At 40.7% G+C, this 23,683-nt stretch overlaps 1 protein-coding gene across 1 annotated transcript in view; it reads right to left on the reverse strand.

Annotated features, from left to right (window-relative positions):
- Positions 1-18,381: 18,381 nt before the first annotated feature.
- PEAK1 (pseudopodium enriched atypical kinase 1) overlaps positions 18,382-23,683 on the reverse strand; it is a 406,475-nt gene continuing 401,173 nt past the window's right edge. The window contains exon 7 of the mRNA XM_081049469.1: positions 18,382-18,592. Coding sequence (XP_080905595.1) covers positions 18,500-18,592 — 93 coding nt within the window. The 3' untranslated portion in view covers positions 18,382-18,499. The remainder of the gene's footprint in view (positions 18,593-23,683) is intronic.

Below are 23,683 nucleotides of genomic sequence, written 5' to 3' on the forward strand. Positions count from 1 at the left end.
TTGCAGTGATCAGGCATCTATATCTTCCCTGAGGTGGTCTCATCGAATACCCTACAAAATCTTTACAACATTATTGATTACGTTCCCCAAATTAATTTTCAAAACCCCTTGGCCATCTTGTGGTTACCGACTGTTTCCTAATCCCTTCACCTTACCCCTTAACCCCTCCCGCCCCCGCCCATCTAACAACCCTCAGTTTTTCCTCTTTGTCTTCAAAACTGTTTCTGATTAGTTCATTCATTCATTCTCTTCTTTAGATTCCGCATATAAGTGAGATCATATGGTACTTGTCTTTCTCTTTCTGACTTATTTCACTTAACATAATGTTCTCGAGGTCCATCCATGTTGTTGCAAATGGTAAGATTTCTTTCTTCTTTATGGCTGCGTAATACTCCATTGTATAAATGTGCCACAGTTTCTTAATCCAGTTGTCTACCGATGGGCATTTGGATTGTTTCCATGTCTTGGCTATTGTGTAAAGTGCTGCAGTAAACATAGGAGTGCATACTAATTTTTGAATTGGAGTTTGGGGTTTCTCCAGATAGATACCTAGAAGTGGAATTGCTGGATCATAGGGTAGTTCCATTTTCAGATTTTTGAGATACCTCCATACTGTTTTCCATACTGGCTGCACCAATCTGAAATCCCACCAACAGTGCACAAGGGTTCCCTTATCTCCACATCCTCGCCAGCACTTGTTGTTTGTTGATTTGTTGATGACAGCCATTTTGACTGGGGTGAGGTCATATCTCATTGTGGTTTTTATTTGCATTTCTCTGATGGTTAGTGAGGTTGAGGATTTCTTCATATGTCTGTTTGCCATCTGTATTGTCCTTTTTAGAAAAATGTCTCTTCATGTCCTCTGCCCATTTTTTAATTGGGTTGTTTGTTTTTTTGGAGTTGAGTTGAGTGCGTTTTTTATAGATTTGTGATATTAACCCCTTGTCAGATGTATCATTGGCAAATATCTTTTCCCATTCAGTAGGATCCCTTTTTGTTTTATTGATGGTTTCCTTTGCTGTGAAAAAACTTTTTAGTTTGATGTAATCCCACGTTTATGTTTTCTCTTACTTCCCTTGCGTGAGGGGATATATCAGTCAAAATCTTACTCCGGGTAATGTCTGTGAAGTTTCTTCCTGTATTTTCTTCTAGGTATTTTATGGTTTTAGATCTTACATTTAAGTCTTTAAGCCATTTTGAATTAATTTTTGTATATGGTGTAAGGAGGTGGTCCAGCTTCATTTTTTTGCATGTGTCTGTCCAGGTTTCCCAGCACCATTTATTGAATAGACTGTCTTTACCCCATCATACATTGTTGCTTCCATTGTCGTAGATTAAATGGCCATATAGGCATGGATTTATTTCTGGACTCTCTATTCTGTTCCATTGACCTATGGGTCTGTTTTTATGCCAGTACCATGCTGTTTTGATTACTGTAGCCTTGTAGTATAATTTGAAGTCAGGTATTGTTATACCTCCCACTTTGTTCTTATTTCTCAAGATTGCTGAGGCTATCTGGGGTCTTTTATGGTCCCATATAAATTTTAGGATTATATGTTCTATTTCTGTGAAAAACGTCTTTGGTAGTTTGATAGGAATTGCGTTGAATATGTATATTGCCTTAGGCAGTATGGACATTTTAACTATATTAATTCTTCCTATCCATGAACATGACATGTGTTTCCATCTATTTGTGTCTTCTTTCATTTCTTTCTTCAGTGTCTTATAATTTTCTGAGTACAGATCTTTTACTTCTTTGGTTAAATTTATTCCCAGGTATTTTATAGTCTTTGGAGCAATTGTAAATGGGATTGTTTTTTAAATTTCTTCTTCTGATGTTTTATTATTGGTATATACAAATGCAACTGATTTCTGAATATTAATTTTGTATCCTGCTACTTTACTAAATTCATCTATCAGCTCTAATAGTTTCTTGGTGGAGTCTTTAGGGTTCTCTATATATAGTATCATATCATCTGCATATAATGATAATTTTACTTCTTCCTTACCAATTTGGATGCGTTTTATTTCTTTTTCTTGTCTGATTGCTGTGGCTAGAACTTCCAGCACTATGTTGAATAGAAGTGGAGATAGTGGGCAACCTTGCCTTGTTCCTGATCTTACGGGGAATGGTTTTAGCTTTTCCCCATTGAGTATGATGTTAGCTGTGGGTTTGTCATACATGGCCTTTATTATGTTGAGATATGATCCCTCTAGTCCCACTTTCTTAAGGGTTTTATAATAAATGGCTGCTGGATTTTATCAAATGCTTTTTCTGCATCTATTGATATGATCATGTGATTTTTTTATTTTTCATTTTGTTAATGTGGTGTATCACATTAATTGATTTGCCGATGTTGAACCACCCCTGCATACCAGGGATGAATCCCACTTGATCATGGTGAATGACCTTTTTAATGTATTGCTGAATTCTGTTCGCTAATATTTTGTTGAGGATTTTTGCATCTATGTTCATTAGAGATATTGGCCTGTGGTTTTCTTTTTTTGTGGTGTCTTTGTCTGATTTTGGACTTAGGGTGATAGTGGCTTCGTAAAAAGTGTTTGGGAGTCTTCCCTCCTTCTGGATTTTTTGGAAGACCTTGAGGAGAATAGGTGATGATTCTTTTTTGAACGTTTTGTAAAATTCACCTGTAAAGCCATCTGGTCCAGGGCTTTTGTTTGTTGGGAAATTGTTCATTACTGATTCAATTTCCCTGATGGTAATCAGTCTATTCAGGTTTTCTGTTTCTTCTTGAGTTAGACTTGGAAGGTTGTACACCTCTAGAAAATTATCCATTTCTTCCAGATTGTCAAATTTGTTGGCACATAGTTGCTCATAGTAATTTCTTAAAATTTTTTGTATTTCTGCGGTGTCTGTTGTCACTTCTCCTCTTTCATTTCTGGTTTTATTAATCTGGGTCCTCTCTCTCTTTTTTTTAATGAGTCTAGCAAAGATTTGTCAATTTTGTTTATTTTCTCTAAGAAGCAACCCCTGGATTCATTGATCTTTTGTATTGTTTTTCTGGTTTCTATTTCATTTATTTCTGCTCTGATCTTTATTATCTCCTTCCTTGTGCTCCCTTTGGGCTTCTTTTGCTGTTCTTTCTCCAGATCCCTTAAGTGTGAAGATAAACTTGATTAGTGATGTTTCTTGTTTCTTTAGGTAGGCCTGCAGTGCTATGAATTTCCCTCTTAGGACTGCTTTCGTGGCATCCCATAGATTTTGGGTCATCATGTTTTCATTTTTGTTTGTCTCAAGATGTCTTTTGATTTCTTCCTTGATCTTCTGCTTGACCCATTCATTATTTAGTAATAAGTTATTCAGCCTCCATGAATTGGTGTGTCTTCCAGATTTTTTCCTGTAGTTCATTTCTAATTTCATAGCACTGTGATCAGAGAAGAAAATTGGTACAATTTCAATTTTTTAAAATTTATCAAGACTTGTTTTGTGGCCTATCATATGGTCTATCTTGGGAAATGTTCCATGTGTGCTTGAGAAAAACGTGTATTCTGCAGCAGTGGGGTGAAATGCTCTGAAAATATCAATTAAATACAAGTGGTCCAATGTATCATTTAAGGCTGTTGTTTCCATATTGATTTTCTGTCTGGAAGACCTGTCCCTTGTTGTCAGAGGTGTGTTGAAGTCCCCTACTATGATAGTGTTACTGTTGATCTCTGTCTTTATGTCCATCAGTACCTGTTTTATATATTTAGGTGCGCCTATGTTAGGTGCATAGATGTTTACTAGGGTTATGTCCTCTTGTCGGATCGATCCCTTTATTATTATATAGTACCCGTCTTTGTCTTTTAATAATTTCTTCATTTTAAAGTCTGTTTTGTCAGATATAAGTATTGCAACTGCAGCTTTTTTCTCATTTCCATTTGCATGAAATATCTTACTCCAACCTTTCACCTTCAGCCTGTGTGTTGTCTTTTGATCTGAGGTGAGTCTCTTGTATACAGCATACACAAGGGTCTTGGTTCCTTATCCACTCAGCCACCCTATGTCTCTTGATTGGAGCATTTAATCCATTTATCTTTAAAGTGATTATTGATAGGTACATAGTTATTGCCATTTTTAAATTTGTAGTTAGATTGTTTTCATCTTTCTTTTATTTACAGAAGTCCTTTTAGTATTTCTTGCAATGCTGGGTTGGTGGTAATAAATTCCTTTAGCTTATTCTTTTCTGGGAAGCTCTTTATCTCTCCATCAACTTTAAATGATAGCCTTGCTGGATAAAGCAATCTAGGTTGTAGGCCTTTGTTTTCCATCACTTTGAGTATCTCCTGCCACTCCCTCCTGGCCTTCAATGTTTCTGTAGAAAAGTCATTTGATAATCTTATGGGAGTTCCCTTGTTTGTAACCCTCTGTCTTTCTCTTGCTGCTTTTAGGATTCTCTCTTTGTCTTTAAGCTTTGCCATTTTAACTATAATGTGTGTTATGCGGGGCGTCCGGCGGGGTCTCAGCTCCCGCTCCCCACATAAGAGCGCAGGACACAGTAAGGCCAAAAAGGAACACCCATGGAGCCATAGATAGGGGAGTCAAACCAATATATTCTCGCTGGCGGCTGGACTGGAGACACAGGAAGCAGAATCTACATAATCTGCCTAACAGCAGTCCACGCTTGCCAGCCACCATCTTCTTGCTAGGCCCCATTTCATTTTTGCTAGCGTAGCCACAGCCGTTATATTAGTGGCCAATGGCTTACGGGTTACAGCTGACGGCCAACTAGCCACAGCTGATGGCCATCTGATCAGAGTTGATGGCCATTTACTACCCGAGCCAGCACCTTTCTATGTGAGGCCGAGAGCCTGGAAACAGTTTTTTGGGGCTTTGTCCCCACAATGTGTCTTGGTGTGGACCTGTTTGGGTTTATCCTGGTTGGAACTCTCTGCGCTTCCTGGGCTTGTATGTTGGTTTCCTTCATCAGGTTAGGGAAGTTTTCGGACATTATTACTTCAAATATGTTCTCAATCTCTTGCTTCCTCTCTTTACCTCTGGTATTCTTATGATGCGCATGTTGTTGTGCTTGATGTTATTCCAGAGGTCTCTTTAACCATCTTCATTGTTTTTTATTCTTTTTTCTTTCCGTTGTTCTGTTTGGGTGATCTCTGCTAACTTGTCTTCTAAGTGGCTGATTCGATCCTCTGCTTCATCTAACCTGCTGGTAATTCCTTCAACTGAGTTCTTAATTTCGGTAATTGTGTTCTTTAGTTCTAACTGGTTGTTCGTTATGATTTCTACATCCTTCTTTGTCGTCTCTAAGCTCCTTAAACATTCTTATCACCAGTGTTCTGAACTCTGTCTCTGATAGGTTGGTTACCTCTGCTTCATTTGGTTCCAATTGTGGAGGTTTCTTCTGTTCTTTTATTTGGGACATGTTTCTTTGTTTCCCCATTCTGGCTGACTGTCTGTATTTGCTTTGATGTTTTAGGTAGATCCCCTAGAGTTCTTAGTTCTTGCTGGGTTATCTTATGTAGTATGTGTCCTTTATATTTGACTTGCATTACTTCGTTCTTCTCTGCGTGTGCTCCAAAGGTGACTCTTGTGTTGTGTATATTGTCCTGTTAAAGAAGATCTTTAATTGCTTTTTCTTGTGAGTAGGTGGGGTTAACTCCTAGGCTGACTAGTAGTGAGACTTGGCTCTGCCCACCGCAGGGTGTTCTGCTGAGTGAGGATTGACCACTTAAATGTGGTTTGGCCTCTATTGGCTCTTGTGCCTGCAGAGAATTCCCTCTGGGTGTGTGACTTGTAGGTCAAACACAGTAGTATTCTGATTTGGCCTGGAGTTGGCCTCTGGATATGTTGGATCTTGTGCCTCTTAAGCTGGGCCCTGGTAGGGCAATTTCAGAACAAAGCAAATCACCAAGCACAGCAACAACAAAGAAAAAAATCAAATAATTCACATGAAAAAACACCCAATAACCCCCACTCAACACAGGCAAAGATATCAAAGATATAAAGACAAAACAAAACAAAACAAAGCAAAACAAAAAGCAGTGCCAGTCTTGGCTTAAGCCCACCAAGTAATCTCCAGGTTGTCCTCTGCTGTACCAGAGAGTCCCCTGCCTATTGTGCTGGCAGAACTGGTCACCTGGTGCCCAGGGTGACTTTGGGACTGTAGATTTAAATGCGTGGAGCTGAGGGGTCTGGATGATAGTTTTTACAAAGTCAGTGCAGTTTCTGCCCTTGCCTGCACAGGTGCTGAGAGTAGCACCACCAGCCCTGTGTCCAGTACTCCTGCGTCTTAGGGCACTTCTGTGTGTGAGGGGGGTAGGCGGGAGATTTCTGAACTGCTGAAAGCCGGGAGCTGCAGCTGCCGCTTACTGCTGATCCCGGGGAGTGCCTCCGCAGTTGTACTTGCCCCGCCATAGGCAGGCCAGAAAGGGTGGGGGCTGGGGATGGAGGAGTCTTCTCTCTCCCAGCCCAGCCTCATCACACTCTTCCCGCAGGCCAGAAAGGGTGGTGACTGGGGGTGGAGGAGTCTCTTCTCTCCTAACCCAGCCAAAATCACACTCTTCCCAGCCTCTTCCCTCGGTCAGAGCTGCCTGCCGGTCTTCCCAGAGCCTGAGCACTATGGCCCCTCAGTAATCTGACACTATTCCTCAGTTCAGGGGCTCTAAGTCTCTGGAAGGGCTGGTGTAGGATTGGAAGAGCCGGGAGAGGGGCCCAGGTATGGAGTCTGTGTTCTTTGTCCGCCCTAGGGCCCACCAAGCTGCCCCCCTTGCGGGAGTGATCATCTGTGGGACGCAGGGAAAGAGCCCACCTCCTGGCTTTTGTATTCTCTGTTCCCCCCTGGGGACCTCTGTGTCTTTAGAGCTGTGGGTTACCACCTCAGCCGCTGCAGCCACCGCTGCAGCCGCGGCTGACGGCGATTCCACCGCGGGACCACGCGTTTCCACTCCGCTCCCTTCCTTCTTCCCCTGCTCGCCCAATTTGCGCACCTTCAAGCAATCCTTCCACGAGTCTCTTAGGAGTCTTTTAGCTGTTCTGTGTGATGAGCAAACAGTTATTTGATGGGTTATATGTTCCGTTTGTAATAAGATCCGGAGGAGAACTCAGAAAGTGCACCCCGCTGCCGCCGTCCCTATGATGTCACTCGGGGATTCAGTCATTTTTAAACCACCCCAGGTGCTTCTAGTGTGTTGCAGGGTTGAAAATCACTGTTCTAAGTTTATAAATATGCTTAAGTCTCTCCATCCTAAAAAGAAACCTCTCAACACTATCTCTCTCTCTCCCTCTCTCTTTCCCCTCAGCCAAAGTTCCTGAAAGATCATCTAGTCTTACACTTCTCAGATATCACTGGGCACATGACACACCTTGTGAAAATGTAGAGTTTGCTTGAGAAGATTGGGCTGGGCCCGAGCGAAGTGGACAACTCTTTGCAGTGAAGGGCTGGACTTCTGGCCTTGATCCTCTTCCTTCCAACTCATTTTTTTACTCACTTCCATGTGGTTTCTTCCGCACACTTTAATTGCTCCTGCCAATGACTCATCTGTTACCCTTCTCTGACGCTGCATACGGGGTCAATCAATTAAGTTCACGAACTCATCCTAGAAAAGGTGCTCCATATCTCATTGTTGAATATCACTACGGTCACCTTTGAAGCATTCTCCTTGGGAAGCTGTGCACTGACGCCAGTTCCTAGTCCCCCTTCAAAGCAATTTTGGAACTCTTTTTCTGGAATGGCCATCAGAGCTGTCATCGTATTACTTTTGATGTCCTGAATGTCATCAAAATGTCTTCCTTTAAATATTTCCTTTATCTTCGTAAAAAGAAAGGAGTTTTTGGGTCCAGATCAGATGAGTAGGGAAGGTGTTCCAATACAGTTATTTGTCTACTGGCTAAAAACTCCCTCACAGACAGTGCTGTGTGAGCTGGTGCATTGTCATGATGCAAGAGCCATGAATTGTTGGCGAAAAGTTCATGTCGTCTAACTTTTTTATGCAACCTTTTCAGCACTTCCAAATAGTAAACTTGGTTAACTGTCCAGTTGGTACAAATTTATAATCAATAATCCCTCTGATATCAAAAAAGGTTAGTAACGACTCTCAATTTAGACTGACAGAACTTTTTTGATCATGGAGAATTGGCTGACTTTCATTGTTCATTTTGACGCTTTGTTTCAGGGTCGACTTGGTACACCCATGTTTCATCAACAGTGATAACATGGCCCAAGACATTGTCTTGCCTCTCCAAAAAGTCTTGGCAAACTTTGACTCTCCTGTGCTTTTGTTCATCCGTGAGCTCCTTGAGGACCATTTTTGCACACACCTTTCTCATGCCAAGATTTTCAGTTAAGATTTTCCTAACTGTTTCTCTATCAATGTTTACTTGGTCTGTTATGCTTCTCACAGTCAACTCATGATTTTGATGCACAATTCGACAAATTTTTGCAATGTTTTCGTCAGTTCTGCTCGTTACTGGCCACCCTGACCTCTCTTCATCAGTGATGCATTCTCTCCCCTCAGAAAAACATTTAATCCATTTGCACACTGCCGTTTTCTTCATGGTATTATCCCCATAAACTTGGACTAACATGTCCCTGATTTCACTTCCACTCTTGCCAAGTGTCATGTGGGGTGGCCTGCACGGTCTCAGATCCCACTCCCCACACAAGAACACAGGACATGGTGAGGCCAAAAAGGAACACCCATGGAGCCATAGATAGGGGAGTCACACCACTATAGTCTCACTGGAGGCTGGATTCACACGACGTGTGACCTGCTGTCCGCTTTTCTGCTAACCAACCGACTCTCCCTCTCCACCACAGTTGCGGCAGTTATATCAGTGGTCAATTGGCTAACCAGCTACAGCTGACGGCCATCTGTTGAATCCTGCACAACACAAGCCGTGGGAAGGCGAGGGAGGCGGCGAGGGTTAAACTCTCATAAAGAGACAGAGACTCAAATATAGTTAAATCACAGAGGACCAAGGGACTCACAGCCTCAAGGGACTGGAGCCCCGAATCGGGTCACCATGGGTATTTATTGATTTTTCACAATAGAGATCACATGATTAGGGGCAGGGTCTGTGAAACTCTTACACCACACAATAATCATTCATTCCAAATCCCATAATCATCCCAAAGCAACCGATGCACACCATCCCCCAAATGACCAAGGTGTGGTGCATACAATCCCTGGGGGAACAAGTCTCACAAAATAAGATTATCCCATGAGCCAAACAGGAGGGGCGAGATGCTATTGTTCTAATGGGTCCATTACACCTGAGGGTAAAGGACAATAGTTGAGGCATGCATCAGCAGCTTCTCAGAAGAGGAGGGGCACAGTTACCTCCTAACTTTACATTAGCTCATGGGGGTCCTAGGAGGGGTCCCATCTGGCTTAGGTTGTTTCCCCTGTGAGAAATCTTACCCGTCTTTGACTGCAGACCCTGCTTACAAGGACCAAACATGGAGACTTAGAGTAGCATAAACTCAACCCCAATGAGGGACAATCCCACAGAGTCAGCTTTCCCCAAGGAAAGATGGAGGGGACAGATTGCTAGGTTGCTGTGTGACTACAGCCATCTACTACCCGAGCCAGCACCTCTACACGTGAGGCCAAGAACCTGGAAACTGCTCTCTGGGGCTCTGTCACCACACCAAGTTTAAAAGGAAATTTAATGTTTGTTTGTTGCTCTAATTCAAACTCAGACATTCTCGCGACAGCACACAAAAACACGCAACAACACAGCCTCCTCCCCCCTTACTAGCTGGTGACTCCTCTGTGCCTCAGTATCTTCATACTGAGGGGACAATGATGATAACACCTGCCCGACATGGTTGTCATGAGAATTGAGTTAATATACAAGCTGTCAGAACAATGCCTGGCACACTAGTGCTTTGTAAGTTTTGGTGCTTTTCATCTTACAAAACTCTCAGGAGCATTTGACTTCACTGACTTCTGAGGCTTAAAACTCTCTCCTCCTTACCTTACCAGGACACAATCCTCTCTTAGTTCTCTGCTGACCTCTCTGGCTGCTCCTTGTGGGGACAGAGCCCCAGAAAGCAGTTTCCAGGATCTTGGCCTCACGTGGAGAGGTGCTGGCTTGGATAGTGGATGGCCGTCAGCTGTGGCTGGTTGGCCATCAGCTGTAGCCATTAATCCATTGGCCACTGATATAACTGCCGCAGCTACGGAAGGGAGCCGAGGAGAGTGAAGAAGGAGACTGAAGGAGAGTGAAGGAGAGTGAAGGAGAGTTGGTCAGTTGGCAGCAAAGCGGACAGCAGGTCGCACGTCGTGTAAACCCAGCCTCCAGTGAGACCATAGTGGTATGACTTCCCTACCTATGGCTCCGTGGGTGTTCCTTTTTGGCCTCACCATGTCCTGCGTTCTTATGTGGAGAGTGGGAGCAGAGACCCCGCAGGCCGCCCCGCCGGACGCCCCTCACAACACTCCTTTTTCTTGCCCCCCTTGGGTGATGGTGTTCCCCAGGGGTTTGGCTTGGACTTTGATTTTTCTTAACCCACCTGGGCTCAGCAGGTAACCCCGCTAACCCAGTGACTGGGAGTCAGTTACTATGTAAGTGCAGAATTCTCCTAAGTCTAGAGCTTCGTTCCAGGCCTTTCTCTCAGTTTTCTATCCATGTATCCAAATACGTGTGGCACAGGTCCACATTCATTAATTCATTCCAAACACATTTTCTGTCACCTGTGTCATGCCTGACCCTGTGCTAGGTGCTGGGCATATAGTAGTGAAGTGGATAGACCTGGGTCACAGCCTCAGGGAGCATGCGATTCAGAGCAGAGATTCATCACTAATTATGTGATTGTTGATTTCATTGCAATTGGGTTAAGCAATACAAATGAAAGGTACAGGCTGCTGTGAGAATGTGCAGCTGAGATCCTGACCTTGATTGGGATGACTCATATGTGCTCAGGACTCAGCCTGTTCTGAACTGAACTCATCAATTCCACCAAACCTGCCACTACTCTGCTCCTAGAGCAGCACACCTGCTGATTTCCCTGGGTTTCATGAACTTCACTCTCCCTCATCAACCCCTTCCATCCACTGGAAAGCTAGCTTCCCTGGGTTAACTCCTGGCACTCTCAATACTTACTGCTCAGTTTCAAGGAGTCTCACTTTACTCTGACTGGAAAAGTTGGACCTGTAAGAAAAAGGGCAAATGAGCGGGCAAGGTCCCTCGCACTGTGTGTCCTGCTGCACACCTGTCTGGGAGATGATGGTAGGATGGGGCACTCCTGCCTTCTGTTACTGACCCGAGGCTCATAACTTTCTCCAATAAACCCTGATTTAATCTGTACTGTGTGAAGCAAAATGTACTCTAGTCCACATTGTATGACACAAAATGTCTGTATTTTGCCCCCCCAAAAAGTTTACTTTTCTTTCCATTGTAAAATCAATGCCTAATTGTGGTGATTAGTGTCTTCCTAGACTACCTCTGCAGCCTATTTTGGGAAATTGTAGTAGTAATAATTATTATGACAAAATCTGCTTGGAGTGGACATTTGTCTTTTTTTTTAGCTATCCCACATTTGAGCATCCTACCTATCTGGAAGGATCTCCACTACATGAATCTTGGGGGGATCCCAGCCAAGAGCCAGGCAGTCTTTCTCCCTGCTTTCCAGAAAGCTAAAACGTGATTGATGTTGGAAAATCAGATGATCCTGCCCAGATATCTGAACCTTCAGAAAATGACACAAAGACACAGGGTTGGTTAGAGAGAATGTTTGTGGTGGCAGTGCAGGCATCAGGAATACAGCAGCAGCAATGTCTGTGAGTACTCAGGTAGCAGTGCCAGCAGCAGCCTCCTAATCAAACCACTGACCTTGGCTTGACCTTGGCTATTTTTTTTCTCTTTCTCTCCCACTAAGTTTTCTTTAGCTTCCAGGATTCCTAAAGATGCTGGGAACTACCTAATATTCTTACAATAAATCTTTTCTGCTCAAGGTAGCTAAAGTCAACTTCCATTATTTATAATCGAGAATCTTCACTGATAACAATTATCATCACAAAAAAATTGGAAAATTTCAAAAAGTAGAAGGGGGAGAAACTTCATTTCTCTACATCCACAGAGGATAAAACTATTAACAATTTCTTCTACTCTTCTACTATAAGCATATTTTGACATAATTGCAATTATATGATTATACAAAAAATTATATGCTCTAAGCTGATTTTTAAATTATATAATTTAAAACATGACAGATATTCATTGTAGAAAATTTGAGAATACAAAAACATTTTTTAATAAAACTATAGCCCAGAAAAAACTACTGTTAATAATTTGGTCTATTTCCTAAAAAACTTATCTTTGCATTTTTACAAAGCTGAGAATATACTGATTATTCCAAATGCGTATGCAAACTGAGAAACTTTTAACGTTCCTAGATAAAAGACGATATGAAGAGGTGCTAAGGGATGGATATGGATGATACTGTCTTTCACATGGTGTATCACACAATACCAATTAAAAAGCCTTAATGGACGCAAGTCCAAGATGGCGGCATAGGTAGACACTGAGTTTGCCCCCTCCCAAGTATATATTGAATGTACACCTGTATTTTGAGCAATTCCTTTTGAGAGACAACTGAGAACCAATTGAGCAGCTTTTGCATAACAAGCAAGACATAGAGAAGTTTGGGGAACCACAAGAGCTCTCTGGGAGCTGAGGGGGCAATCTAGGACCAGAGGAATTGGTAAGCAGCATTGTTTATGTTTTCCTTGCACTTGGATAATGGGTGGGAACTCCATCCAGGTTCTCTAGCCAACCTGTAGGGCCACTGTAGCATGTCCCCAGCCACTCCTCCTGGAGCTAGAGCCAGAAGGAGAAGGAAGGATCCACAGTGTGCAGAGAAGGGGCACCTCCACCAGGAGATGGACAGAGTGCTGTTTCACACACCCACTGGGCTGAGCATATACATGGGGCTCCCTGGCCTGGGGAGAGTGCAGAGCTAGCAAAATGCTGAGAGACATGAACACAGGGTTACCCTGTCCAGAGAAAGTGTGGAGCTAGCAAAACATTGTAGCACCCCCACACAAGGCTGCTCTACCCAGAGAAAGAGCAGAGCTAGTAGGACATTGAAGAGCAAGCACACAGAGCATCCCTGCCCATACTTTGCTGTGGCAACAAGCAATTAAAGCAACAGGGCATGCCAAGCACACACTCATGCAGCCTTGTCCACATCAGGCAGTCTCATCCACATCAGAAGGGAAAACAAAAACAAAAACGTGTGCACACAAGGCTGCCATACCTGGAACCCATTCTTTCAGGTGAGGCAACACACCAGACACTGCATTTGCCTGCCCTGACTGTAACGTGCCTGCTAACACTGTCCAACACACAGTCTACATAGGCCACTTTTTCAAGACTGGGAGAGATAGCTATTCCATTTAACTCATAGGAACAGACACAGAAAGTCAAACAGAAGAATGTTACCCAAATGAAGGGACAAGAAAAAACAACAACCACAACAACCACAGAGAAAAACCCTAATGAAATGGAGATAAGTAATTCATCTGATAAGAATTCAAAGAAATGATCATAAGGATGCTCAACAAACTCAAGAGGAGAGGAGAGGAGCTCAGGAAGAACTTCAGCCAGAGACAGAGAATGTAATAAAGAACCAATCAGAGATGAAGAATACAGTAACTGAATTGAAGAAAACATTAGAAGGAATCAACAGCAGGTTAGTTAATACAGAAGAACAGATGAGCAACCTGGAAGACAGAATAGTGGAAATCATCCAAGCAAAACAGCAAAATGAAAAAAGAATTTTAAAAAATGAGGATAGTATAAGAAATTGCTGGGCTAATATCATGCTCCATAACATTTACATTATAGGAATTCCAGAAGGAGAAGAGAAGGAGAAAGGGCAGAAAGAATATTTGGAAGAATAATGACTAAAAACTATCCTAAGTTGGGGAAAGAAACAGACATCCAGGTCCAGGAAGCACAGAGAACTCAAATAAGATGAACCCAAAGAGACCCACACCAAAACATATTGTAATTAAAATGGTAAAAGTTAAATATAAAGAGACAATCTTGAAGGCAGCAAGACTCAGACAGCAAGTCACGTACAAGACAAACCCCATAAAGCTATCAGCTGATTTCTCAGAAGCAACTTTACAGGCCGGAATGGAGTGGCAGGAGATAGGTAAAGTGCTGAAAGAAGGGAATCTACAATCTATAGTACTTATAGTACTATATCAAGCAAAGTTATCATTCAAAATTAAAGGAGAGATAAAGTGTTTCCAAGACAAGCAAAAACTAAAGGAATTCACAACCACTAAACCAGACTTACAACAATGTTAAAGGGTCTTCTTTACACAGAAAAGAAACGACCATAGCCAGAAACAAGAAAATATAGGAAAGGAAAAAAAAATCATTGGTTAAGGCAAATATACAATAAACACAGTGAATCAACTGCTTAAAAAGCTAATATGAAGGTTAAAAGACAAAAGCAGCAAAATTAACTATAACTGAAATAATCAGGGGATACACAAAACAAAAAAGTACAAAACATGAAGTCAAAAACAAAGAGTGGAGGGGGGAGTAAAAATAATTATTTTAGAATGCCATTGAACTTAAATATCTATCAGCTTAAAACAGACTGCTATAGATATAGATGGATATACAGAGGGTGCCAAAAAATGTATAGACAATCTTTTATTTTATTCTTTTTTTAATTAAAGTTTATTGAGGTGACAATTTTTAGTAAATTTACTTAGATTTCATGTATACAATTCTGTAATCCATCATCTATATCACACATTATGTTTTCACCACCCAGAGTCAGTTCTCCTTCCATCACCATATATTTGACTCCATTTACCCTCGAGGTTGAATAGTGCCCTCCCACCCCCAAATCACACACAACACACCACCTCCACGGAGACAATTCCTGAGGCAGAGGCCATCAACACCACATGAAACCAGCCAGGCCACAAAGTTTCCTGTATGAGGCCCTCCTCCTCCCCAGCCAAGATTTTGTCGGCACTGCTACAGGCTGAGCTGGCGTAGGCTCTAAACTTCTAAACTGATTATTGCACAGGAGGGGTTTTTTCGTTTTTTGTTATTTTTTTTACTGTAAAATTTTTTAAATGTTCTTTTTAATTTAAAAATTTTAAAAACGAGTATTTGAAATATTTATAAAATAGATAATGCAATATCAATGGACTTATTATTATCAACTACTCAAATCATCTTTGTTTTGCCATAATTGTTTGTTATTGTATTCAAGTCCCTTTATTTTGCTTTAGTATTTAAAACAATCCCAGACATCATGTTGATTCACCCCTAAATCATTCATAATCCATGTAAAAAGAAAGATATTTTCTTACATTATCATAATTATTGTGATCAAATCTAATAATAATAGTTCTATAATATCATCTAATATTTATATATTTTGGATATTAGCCACTTATTGGAAGCATTGTTTGCAAAAATCTTCTCCCATTTGGTTTGTTGCCTCTTTTTTTTATTATTATTTTATTTTATTTTTTAATTGGGGAAGGGGAACAGGACTTTATTGGGGAACAGTGTATACTGACAGGACATTTTTCCAAGTCAAGTTGTTTCAATCTGAGTTATGGAGGGTGCCGTTCAGCTTCAAGTTGTTGTCCTTTCAGTCTTAGTTGTGGAGGGTGCAGCTCAGCTCCCGGTCCAGTTGCTGTTGGTGATTGCAGGGGACACAGCTCACCATCCCTTGTGGGAGTCAAACCGGCAACCTTGTGGTTAAGAGGATGCACTCCAACCAATTGAGTCAGCTCCAACCAACTGAGCCATCCGGGAGCTCAGTGGCAGCTCAGCTCAAGGTACAATGTTCAATCTTAGTTGCAGGGGGCAGAGTCCACCATCCATTGTGGGACTCAAGGAATTGAACTGGCAACCTTGTGGTTGAGAGCCCACTGGCCCATGTGGGAATCGAACTGGCAGCCTTCAGAGTTAGGAGCATGGATCTCCAACCGCCTGAGACACCGGGCCGCCCCTATTGCCTCTTTATTTTGTTAATGGTTTCTTTTGCTGCACAGAAGCTTTAATAGTTTGATAGAGTCCTGTTCATTTATTTTAGCTTTTACTTCCTGTAGGTGCCTGCCAACGAGAGGAACAGTCCCTGAAGTGGGGAGTGAGGATTTGAGAGAAAAGAAGAGAGACAAAGATGGGATCGAGAGGGCAGACAGTTTTAAGTAGACTGCAGCACCCCAAGTTTATTTTTGCAGTTTTTATACACTGGGTATCAGGAAGTAACAGAACTGTCTGCAATCTGGTAGTTATATGTTTGGATACACAAGGACATGCGTTTTGGCCAGCACAGCACTCCCTGACCTTGTCTGGTTCTGTGTTCTCAAGATAGCAAGTTTCGCCTTGCGGGGAGCACAAACCGCTCACGGAAGTCAAAGGTTCAACATTTCACAAAATACCAGTGAGCACTTCGGCACGGTTTCCCACAGGTCTCCCTTTTTTATATAATATTAACACAAGGGTCGCGCTTGGCTTAGGTGGTTGGTACAGATATGTTCATTTACCCGTCATAGGAGACCATCCCTTTAGCGAACGGTTCCTGTCTTAGGTTATGTACATTCTTACCAAATCCTTACTTGTCTTTGGCTGCCGACCCATTGTAGGGGCTTTATACACGGGTGTCAGTGACACGGTGGACCTGGGCAGATAATCTCAACTCATGAACCTTTGTTTGGAGATCGATGAAGCCCTTGAGTATTACCTTTATGAGCAACGGAGTAAAACATATGAATAGAACACCAACAAAGATTATTACAAAAGGCAGTAGCAAATGGAACAGAGCTAGAAAGGAGGGGAATTCTCTGAGGCCGTGTATAAATTGTTGCACCACGGCAGATACATCTGCATCCAGTGGTCTGGCTTCTCTGAGAGCCAATATCTCTTGGTGAAATTGGACGAGGTCCAGCGACATATTTTCTTTATGCCATATTCCCTGGAGATGGTGTTTAACCCTGTCCCAGGAGACATCCGATTGATTATACATTTTAGGGGTAACACAATAAGTGGATACATTCCAACCACGTTTTAAGGTAATCATAGTGTGAAGATTTTTTACTTGATCGCCAAGAAATACAACAGTGGTTTTTAAATCTGTTAATCTAACATTATTTTTTGATCTACCTTGATTTGTTGATTCCAAGATTTACTAGCATTTTCATGCCATTTTTGTACAAATTCTGTAGTTTGAACAGTTTGATGTAGAGCACCACCAGAAACAGCAGCGACAGTGGTTATAGCAATAATACCCCTAACAGCAGTAATCAGCAATCCTGCAAATCTTTTAGTTCTATGTAAAATCTTATGAAGCAATTGAAGAACAATATGAACAGTGAGAGAGCCTTCCCACACTCGAGGGGCTTGGACAGGAATCCATAGACGTCTTTTTTTCTCTTTGGGTGTCGCTCATGGTATGGTTTGACACACCCACCAGGAATCCACAAAGGTTTTTCTTCAGGACCTGGAGAAATACAAGTAAAGCCTCTTTCCCATGTTAATAAAGTTTTTAAATGTCATTGATTAGTCTGAATGTCTTTCCATCAAATGGGTATATTCTCCAAAGCCTTAGGACTATGGAGATTGTTAAAATGTCTTTCTAAAGCTGTGCACCCAAGATGTGGCTCTGTATTACTGCTAGAGCCAGAAGAATTTAAAACATTTGAAGTAAACATGGCTTTGGCCAGTTGTACTTGTGGAGGATTGTCTCCCCACTTTTGTTTTTGAAGTTGTTTTTTGAGAGTACAATCAGCACGTTTTACAATAGCTTGTCCTTGGGGATTATAAGGAATCCTTGTGGTATGATTAATTTTGTACTGTTCACAAAAATTTTTTGAACTTGTTACTAGTGTAAGCTGGGCCGCTGTCTGTTTTAATGGCTTGAGGGAGGCCCATAATGGAGAAGCAGATAAGTAAATGTCTGCAACAATGGCTAGCATTTTTGCCGCTTTGAGCAGTGGCCGAGATGAAACCAGAGGATGTATCAACTGTGACATGAACAAAAAAAAATAAGCGTCCAAAGGAAGGGACATGAGTTACATCCATTTGCCAGATAGCATTAGGAACTAGTCCTTGGGGATTAACTCCTTCAGGGCACTCTTTTTTTTTTTTTTAGAAGATATTTTATTTATTTATTTATTTATTTATTTATTTATTTATTTATTTATTTATTTATTGGGGAAGGGGAACAGGACTTTATTGGGGAACAGTGTGTACTTCCAGGACTTTTTTCCAAGTCAAGTTGTCCTTTCAATCTTAGTTGTGGAGGGCGCAGCTCAGCTCCAGGTCCAGTTACAGTTGCTAGTTGCAGGGGGCGCAGCCCACCGTCCAAGGGCAAACTTTTTCTACAAAATCAAGAAACCTAAGCAACTGAGCCTCACTGGTTTTTACTCCTCTAGCTTTTAGCATACTTTTTAACATCTGAGTAAACAACATTTTGCTGTTACCCTGTCCCATGAATTTTTACTCCCGTCTGTGGTATCTCACCGCACCCCTTACCTTAGGCGACGCGTCTCAGCTCCGTGCGGTGTCCTTCACTTTATCCCCAGTATTCAGGTCCCTGTTCGGGCGCCACTTGTCGGTGCCTGCCAACGAGACGAACAGTCCCTGAAGTGGGGAGTGAGGATTTGAGAGAAAAGAAGAGAGACAAAGATGGGATCGAGAGGGCAGACAGTTTTAAGTAGACTGCAGCACCCCAAGTTTATTTTTGCAGTTTTTATACACTGGGTATCAGGAAGTAACAGAACTGTCTGCAATCTGGTAGTTATATGTTTGGATACACAAGGACATGCGTTTTGGCCAGCTCAGCACTCCCTGACCTTGTCTGGTTCTGTGTTCTCAAGATAGCAAGTTTCGCCTTGCGGGGAGCACAAACCGCTCACGGAAGTCAAAGGTTCAACATTTCACAAAATACCAGTGAGCACTTCGGCACAGTTTCCCACAACTTCCCTTGCCTTTGGAGTCAAATTCATAAACCCTCTTTCAAGCCAAGGTCCATAATTTTAGTACCTATATTTTCTTCTATGCAGTTTATTCTTTCAGGTATTATGTTTAGGTCTTTGATCCATTTTGAGTTAATTTTGGTACATGGTGACAGATACCAGTTTAGTTTCATTCTTTTGCACGTGGCTTTCCAATTCTGCCAGCACCATGTATTGAAGAAGCTGTCTTTTTCCCATTGCATGTTTTTGGCTTATTTGTCAATTATTATCTGTCCATATGTATGTGGGTCTATTTCTGGGTTCTCAATTCTATTCCATTGGTCTGTGTGTCTGTTTTTCTCCCAATACCATACTGGTTTGATTATTTTTGCGCTGGAGTACAAGCTGAAGTCAGGGAGGGCAATACTCCAGTATTGTTTTTTTTTCTTAGGATTCTCTGGCTATTCGGGGTCTTTTGTGGTTCCAAACAAATCTGATGATTTTTTGTTCTATTTCTTTAAAAAATACCGTTGGGATTTTGATAGGGACTGCATTAAATCTGTATATTGTTTTGGGTAATATGGCCATTTTAACTATGTTGATTCTTCCAATCCATGAACATGGAATGTCTTTCCATTTCTTAGTGTCTTCTTCAATTTTTTAAAAAAATGTCTTATAGTTTTCAGTATATAGGTCTTTCACATCCTTGGTTAAGTTTATTTCTAGGTATTATATTCTTTTTGTTGCAATTGCAAAATGAATTTCTTTTTAAAAAATTTTTTTTCTGAGATTTCATTGTTAGTATATAGGAATGCAATGGACTTTTATACGTTGATTTTGTGGCCAGCAGCTTGACTCTTTTCGTTTATTGTTTCTAAGAGTTTATTGGTGGATTCTTTAGGGTTTTCTATATATATAGCATCATGTCATCTGCAAAGAGTGACAATTTAACTTCTTCAGTCCCAATTTGGATGTCTTTTATTTCTTTCTCTTGCCTGATTGCTCTGGCTAGGACTTCTAATGCTACGTTGAAAACCAGAGGTGATAGGGCACAGCCCTGTTGTGTTCCTGAATGTATAGCAAAGGGTTTCAGTTTTCCCCTGTTAATTATGATATTGGCTGAGGGTTTCTTATACATGACCTTTATTATGTTAAGATATTTTCCTTCTATACCTATTTTATTAAGTGTTTTAATCATAAATTGGTGTTGTATCTTGTCAAATGCTTTTTCTGCATTTATTGACATAATCATCTGATTTTAGTCTATTATTTTGTTTATGTGATGTATCACATTGATGGGTTTGCATATGTGGAACCATCCTTCTGTCCCAGGATTAACTCCACTTGGTCGTGATGTATAATCATTTTAATGCTTTGTTGCATTCCGATCTGCTAGAATTTTGTTTAGGAGTTTTACATCTATATTCATCAGAGATATTGGTCTTTAATTTTCTTTTTTTGTGTTACCCCTACCAGGTTTTGGTATCGGAGTAATGTTGGCCTTATAAAATGAGTTAGGGAGTATTCACTCTTCTTCAATTTTTCGCAAGAGTTTGAGTAGGGCAGGTATTAGATCCTCTTTCAATGTTTAGTAGAATTCACTAGTGAAACCATCTGGTCCCAGACTTTTGCTCTTGGGAAAGTTTTGTGTGACTGATTCAATTTCCTTACTGGTGATCAGTATATTTAGTTTTTCCAATTCTTTGTGATTCAACCTAGGAAGGCTATATGTTTCTAAGAACTTGTCCATTTCTTCTAAGTTATTGAATTTAGTCACATATAGTCCTTCATAGTATCCTTAGATGTTTTTGGATTTCTATCACATCCATGGTGTCCCCTCTTTCATTTCTGATTTTGTTTATTTTTGTCTTTTCTTTTTTTTATCTTAGTGAGTCTAGCCAAGGGTTTGTCAATTTTATTAATCTTTTCAAAGAACCAGCTCTTTGTCGCATTAATTTTTTCTATTGTCTTTTTGTTCTCTATTTCAATTAGTTCTGCTCTGATTTTTATTATTTTTTTTCCTTGTGCTGACTTTGGGTTTCATTTGTTCTTCTTTTTCTAGTTCTTTAGGGTGTAACGTGAGGTTATTTATCTGGGATTTTTCTTATTTCTTGAGGCCTGTAATAATATAAATTTCCCTCTTAAGACTGCTTTCACTGCATCCCAAATATTTTGGTAGTATCTATTTTCGTTGTCATTTCTTTCTATGTATCTTTCGATCTCTCCTCTTATTTCTTCTTTGACCAGTCATTCTTTAAAAGTATGTTGTTTAAGCTCCACATATTGGTGGTTTTCCTGCTTTCTTTGTACAGTTGCTATCCAATTTCAAAGACTTGTTATCAGAGAATATGCTTGGTATGATTTCAATCTTCTTAAATTTGCTGAGGCTAGTTTTATGTCTCAAATATGGTCTATCTTTGAGAATGTTCCATGTACTCTAGAAAAGAATGTATAGTTTGATGTTCCTGGATGAAGTGCTCTATAAACGTCAATTATGTCCATTTCATCTAATGTGTCATTTGGGGCTGCTATTACTTTATTTCTTTTCTGTTTGGATGACCTATCCATAGCTGTCAATGATGTATTTAAGTGCCCTAGTATAATTGTGTTTTGGTCAGTTTCTCCCTTTAGTTCTGTTAATAGTTGCTTGGTATATTTCGGTGCTCCCTGATTGGGGGCATAAATATTGATGACTGTTATGTCTTCTTGTTGTGCAGTCCTTTTTATCATTATGAAATGTTCATCTTTGTCTCTTTACCTTTTTTATCCTAAAGTCTGTTTCATCTGATATCATTATGGCTACACCTGATTTTCTCTGGGTACCATTTGCTTGGAGTGTCAATTTCCACTCTTTTACTTTGAGTCTATGCTTGTCCTTGTAGTTGAGATACATCTCTTGGAGACAGCATATGGTTAGATTTAGTTTTTTGATCTAATCTGCTACTCTGTGCCTTTTTATTGGTGAGTTCAGTCCATTTACATTTAGGGTGATTATTGATATATGAGAATTTTCTATCATTCTATCTTTTGTTTTCTGGTAAGTCTGTCTCCACTGTTTCTTTGCCTTTTTGTTGCTATTATTTCAGTGTGGTGGTATTCTGTGATTTTCCCTGTGTTTCTTCTTTTACTGTGTTATATATTTCAGTCTGGATTTTTCTTTTGAGTGGTTATGATTAAGTTTACGTAAAAAAAAGTTTATACTTAGAGTATTGATTTTCTTCAGCATGCTTAGTTTATCCATTCTTGTATTCTGGTTCAGGCCTTTACTCTCTCCCCTTTTATGTTTTTATTGTCACATATTATCCCTACTTATGCTGGTCGAATAGCCTCCTTCAGTATTTCTTGAAGTGCTGATAGTGTGTCAGAAAATTTCCTCTGCTTCTCTATGTCTGGAAAGGTCTTTACTCCTCCTTCATATTTAAAGGATATCTTTGCTGGGTATATTATTCTTGGCTCATAATTTCTCTCTTTCAATAGTTTGAATATTTGTATCCACTCTCTCCTGGCTTGTAGAGTTTCTGCTGCAAAATCTGATGATAAAGTAATGGGCATTCCTTTGTAGGTTACCGTCTTCTTTCTTTGTCATTAATTTTTGACAGCTTCAATACAATGTGCCTTGGAGAAGGCCTCTTGGGATTGAGGTAATTAGGTGTCATATTTACTTCTTGCATTTGAGGATCCAGTTCTTTCCACAAGTATGGGAAGTTCTCGTTGGCTGTGTGAATATTTTTCTGTTCCTTTCTCCCTTTCTTTTCCTTCTGGTATGGCCATTATTCTTATATTCCTCTTTCTAATGGAGTCAGAAAGTTCTTGTAGAGTTCTTTCATTTCTTTTAAGTCTCTAGTCTCTCTCTTCTTCTATCTGTGTCATTTCCAGTTTCTATCTTTGATGTCACTGATTCTTTCCTCTATCTGGTCAACTCTACTTCCTAAGCTGGCTATTTCATTCTTCATTTCTTTTATTGAGTTCCTAATCTCCAGAAATTCTATTTAGTTCTGTTTTAAAATTTTAATCTCATTGGTACAATGTTCATTTTGTTCTTTGATTGTGTTTCTGAGTTCATTAAACTGCGTGTCTATGTTTTCTTCCATCTCATTGAGTTTTTTCAGTATTGCAATTTTGAATTCTCTTTCATTTAAGTCACATATTTCCATGTCTTCAAGTTCATTTTCTGGACACTTTTAATTTTCTTTCTGTGCCATCTTGTTACTTTGGCTATCCACAGCAATTAATGAATTATTATTTTTCTTCCTACGCATCTACAGGAGTTGATTCTGCAACTGGTTGATAGAAAGAGGTCTTTTTTTTGTATGCGTTAGTAGAATGTTTTATTGCTCTCCGACTGCAGCCTTTTATTCTCTCTCACACTGTAGTGTTATATTTTTCTCTGCACTGTTCCGGCTTCTCACACAATAGGGGGATTCCCTGGAAGGTGGGCTTCTCCTCTGTGCGTAGGTTGCCTGGATCTCAGGGCACCACCTCTGTGGGGGGATGTGGAGAGCTTCTGAAGTTACAAAGCTCCTCCTGCACCAGATTCAGAGCCTGTGTGTTTCAGCAGCTCAGTTTACCCCTGCACAGATCTGCCCAGATAGGTGCAGGCAGGGGCGGGGTGGGTTGTGAGAAGTGGCTCTCAGCAATGGCAGAGACCATCAACACAGCCAGTGTTGCACCCAAGGCTCCCTCCCCTTCACTGGAACTAGTTGGGTTGGAAGTCCATGGCTGCAGGCCACAGTGCTCAGAACTGCAATTATTCTGTTCTTTTGATCTGACACTGCTA

Source organism: Rhinolophus hipposideros, assembly GCF_964194185.1.
Source record: "Rhinolophus hipposideros genome assembly, chromosome: 5".
Taxonomy (NCBI): Eukaryota; Metazoa; Chordata; class Mammalia; order Chiroptera; family Rhinolophidae; genus Rhinolophus; species Rhinolophus hipposideros.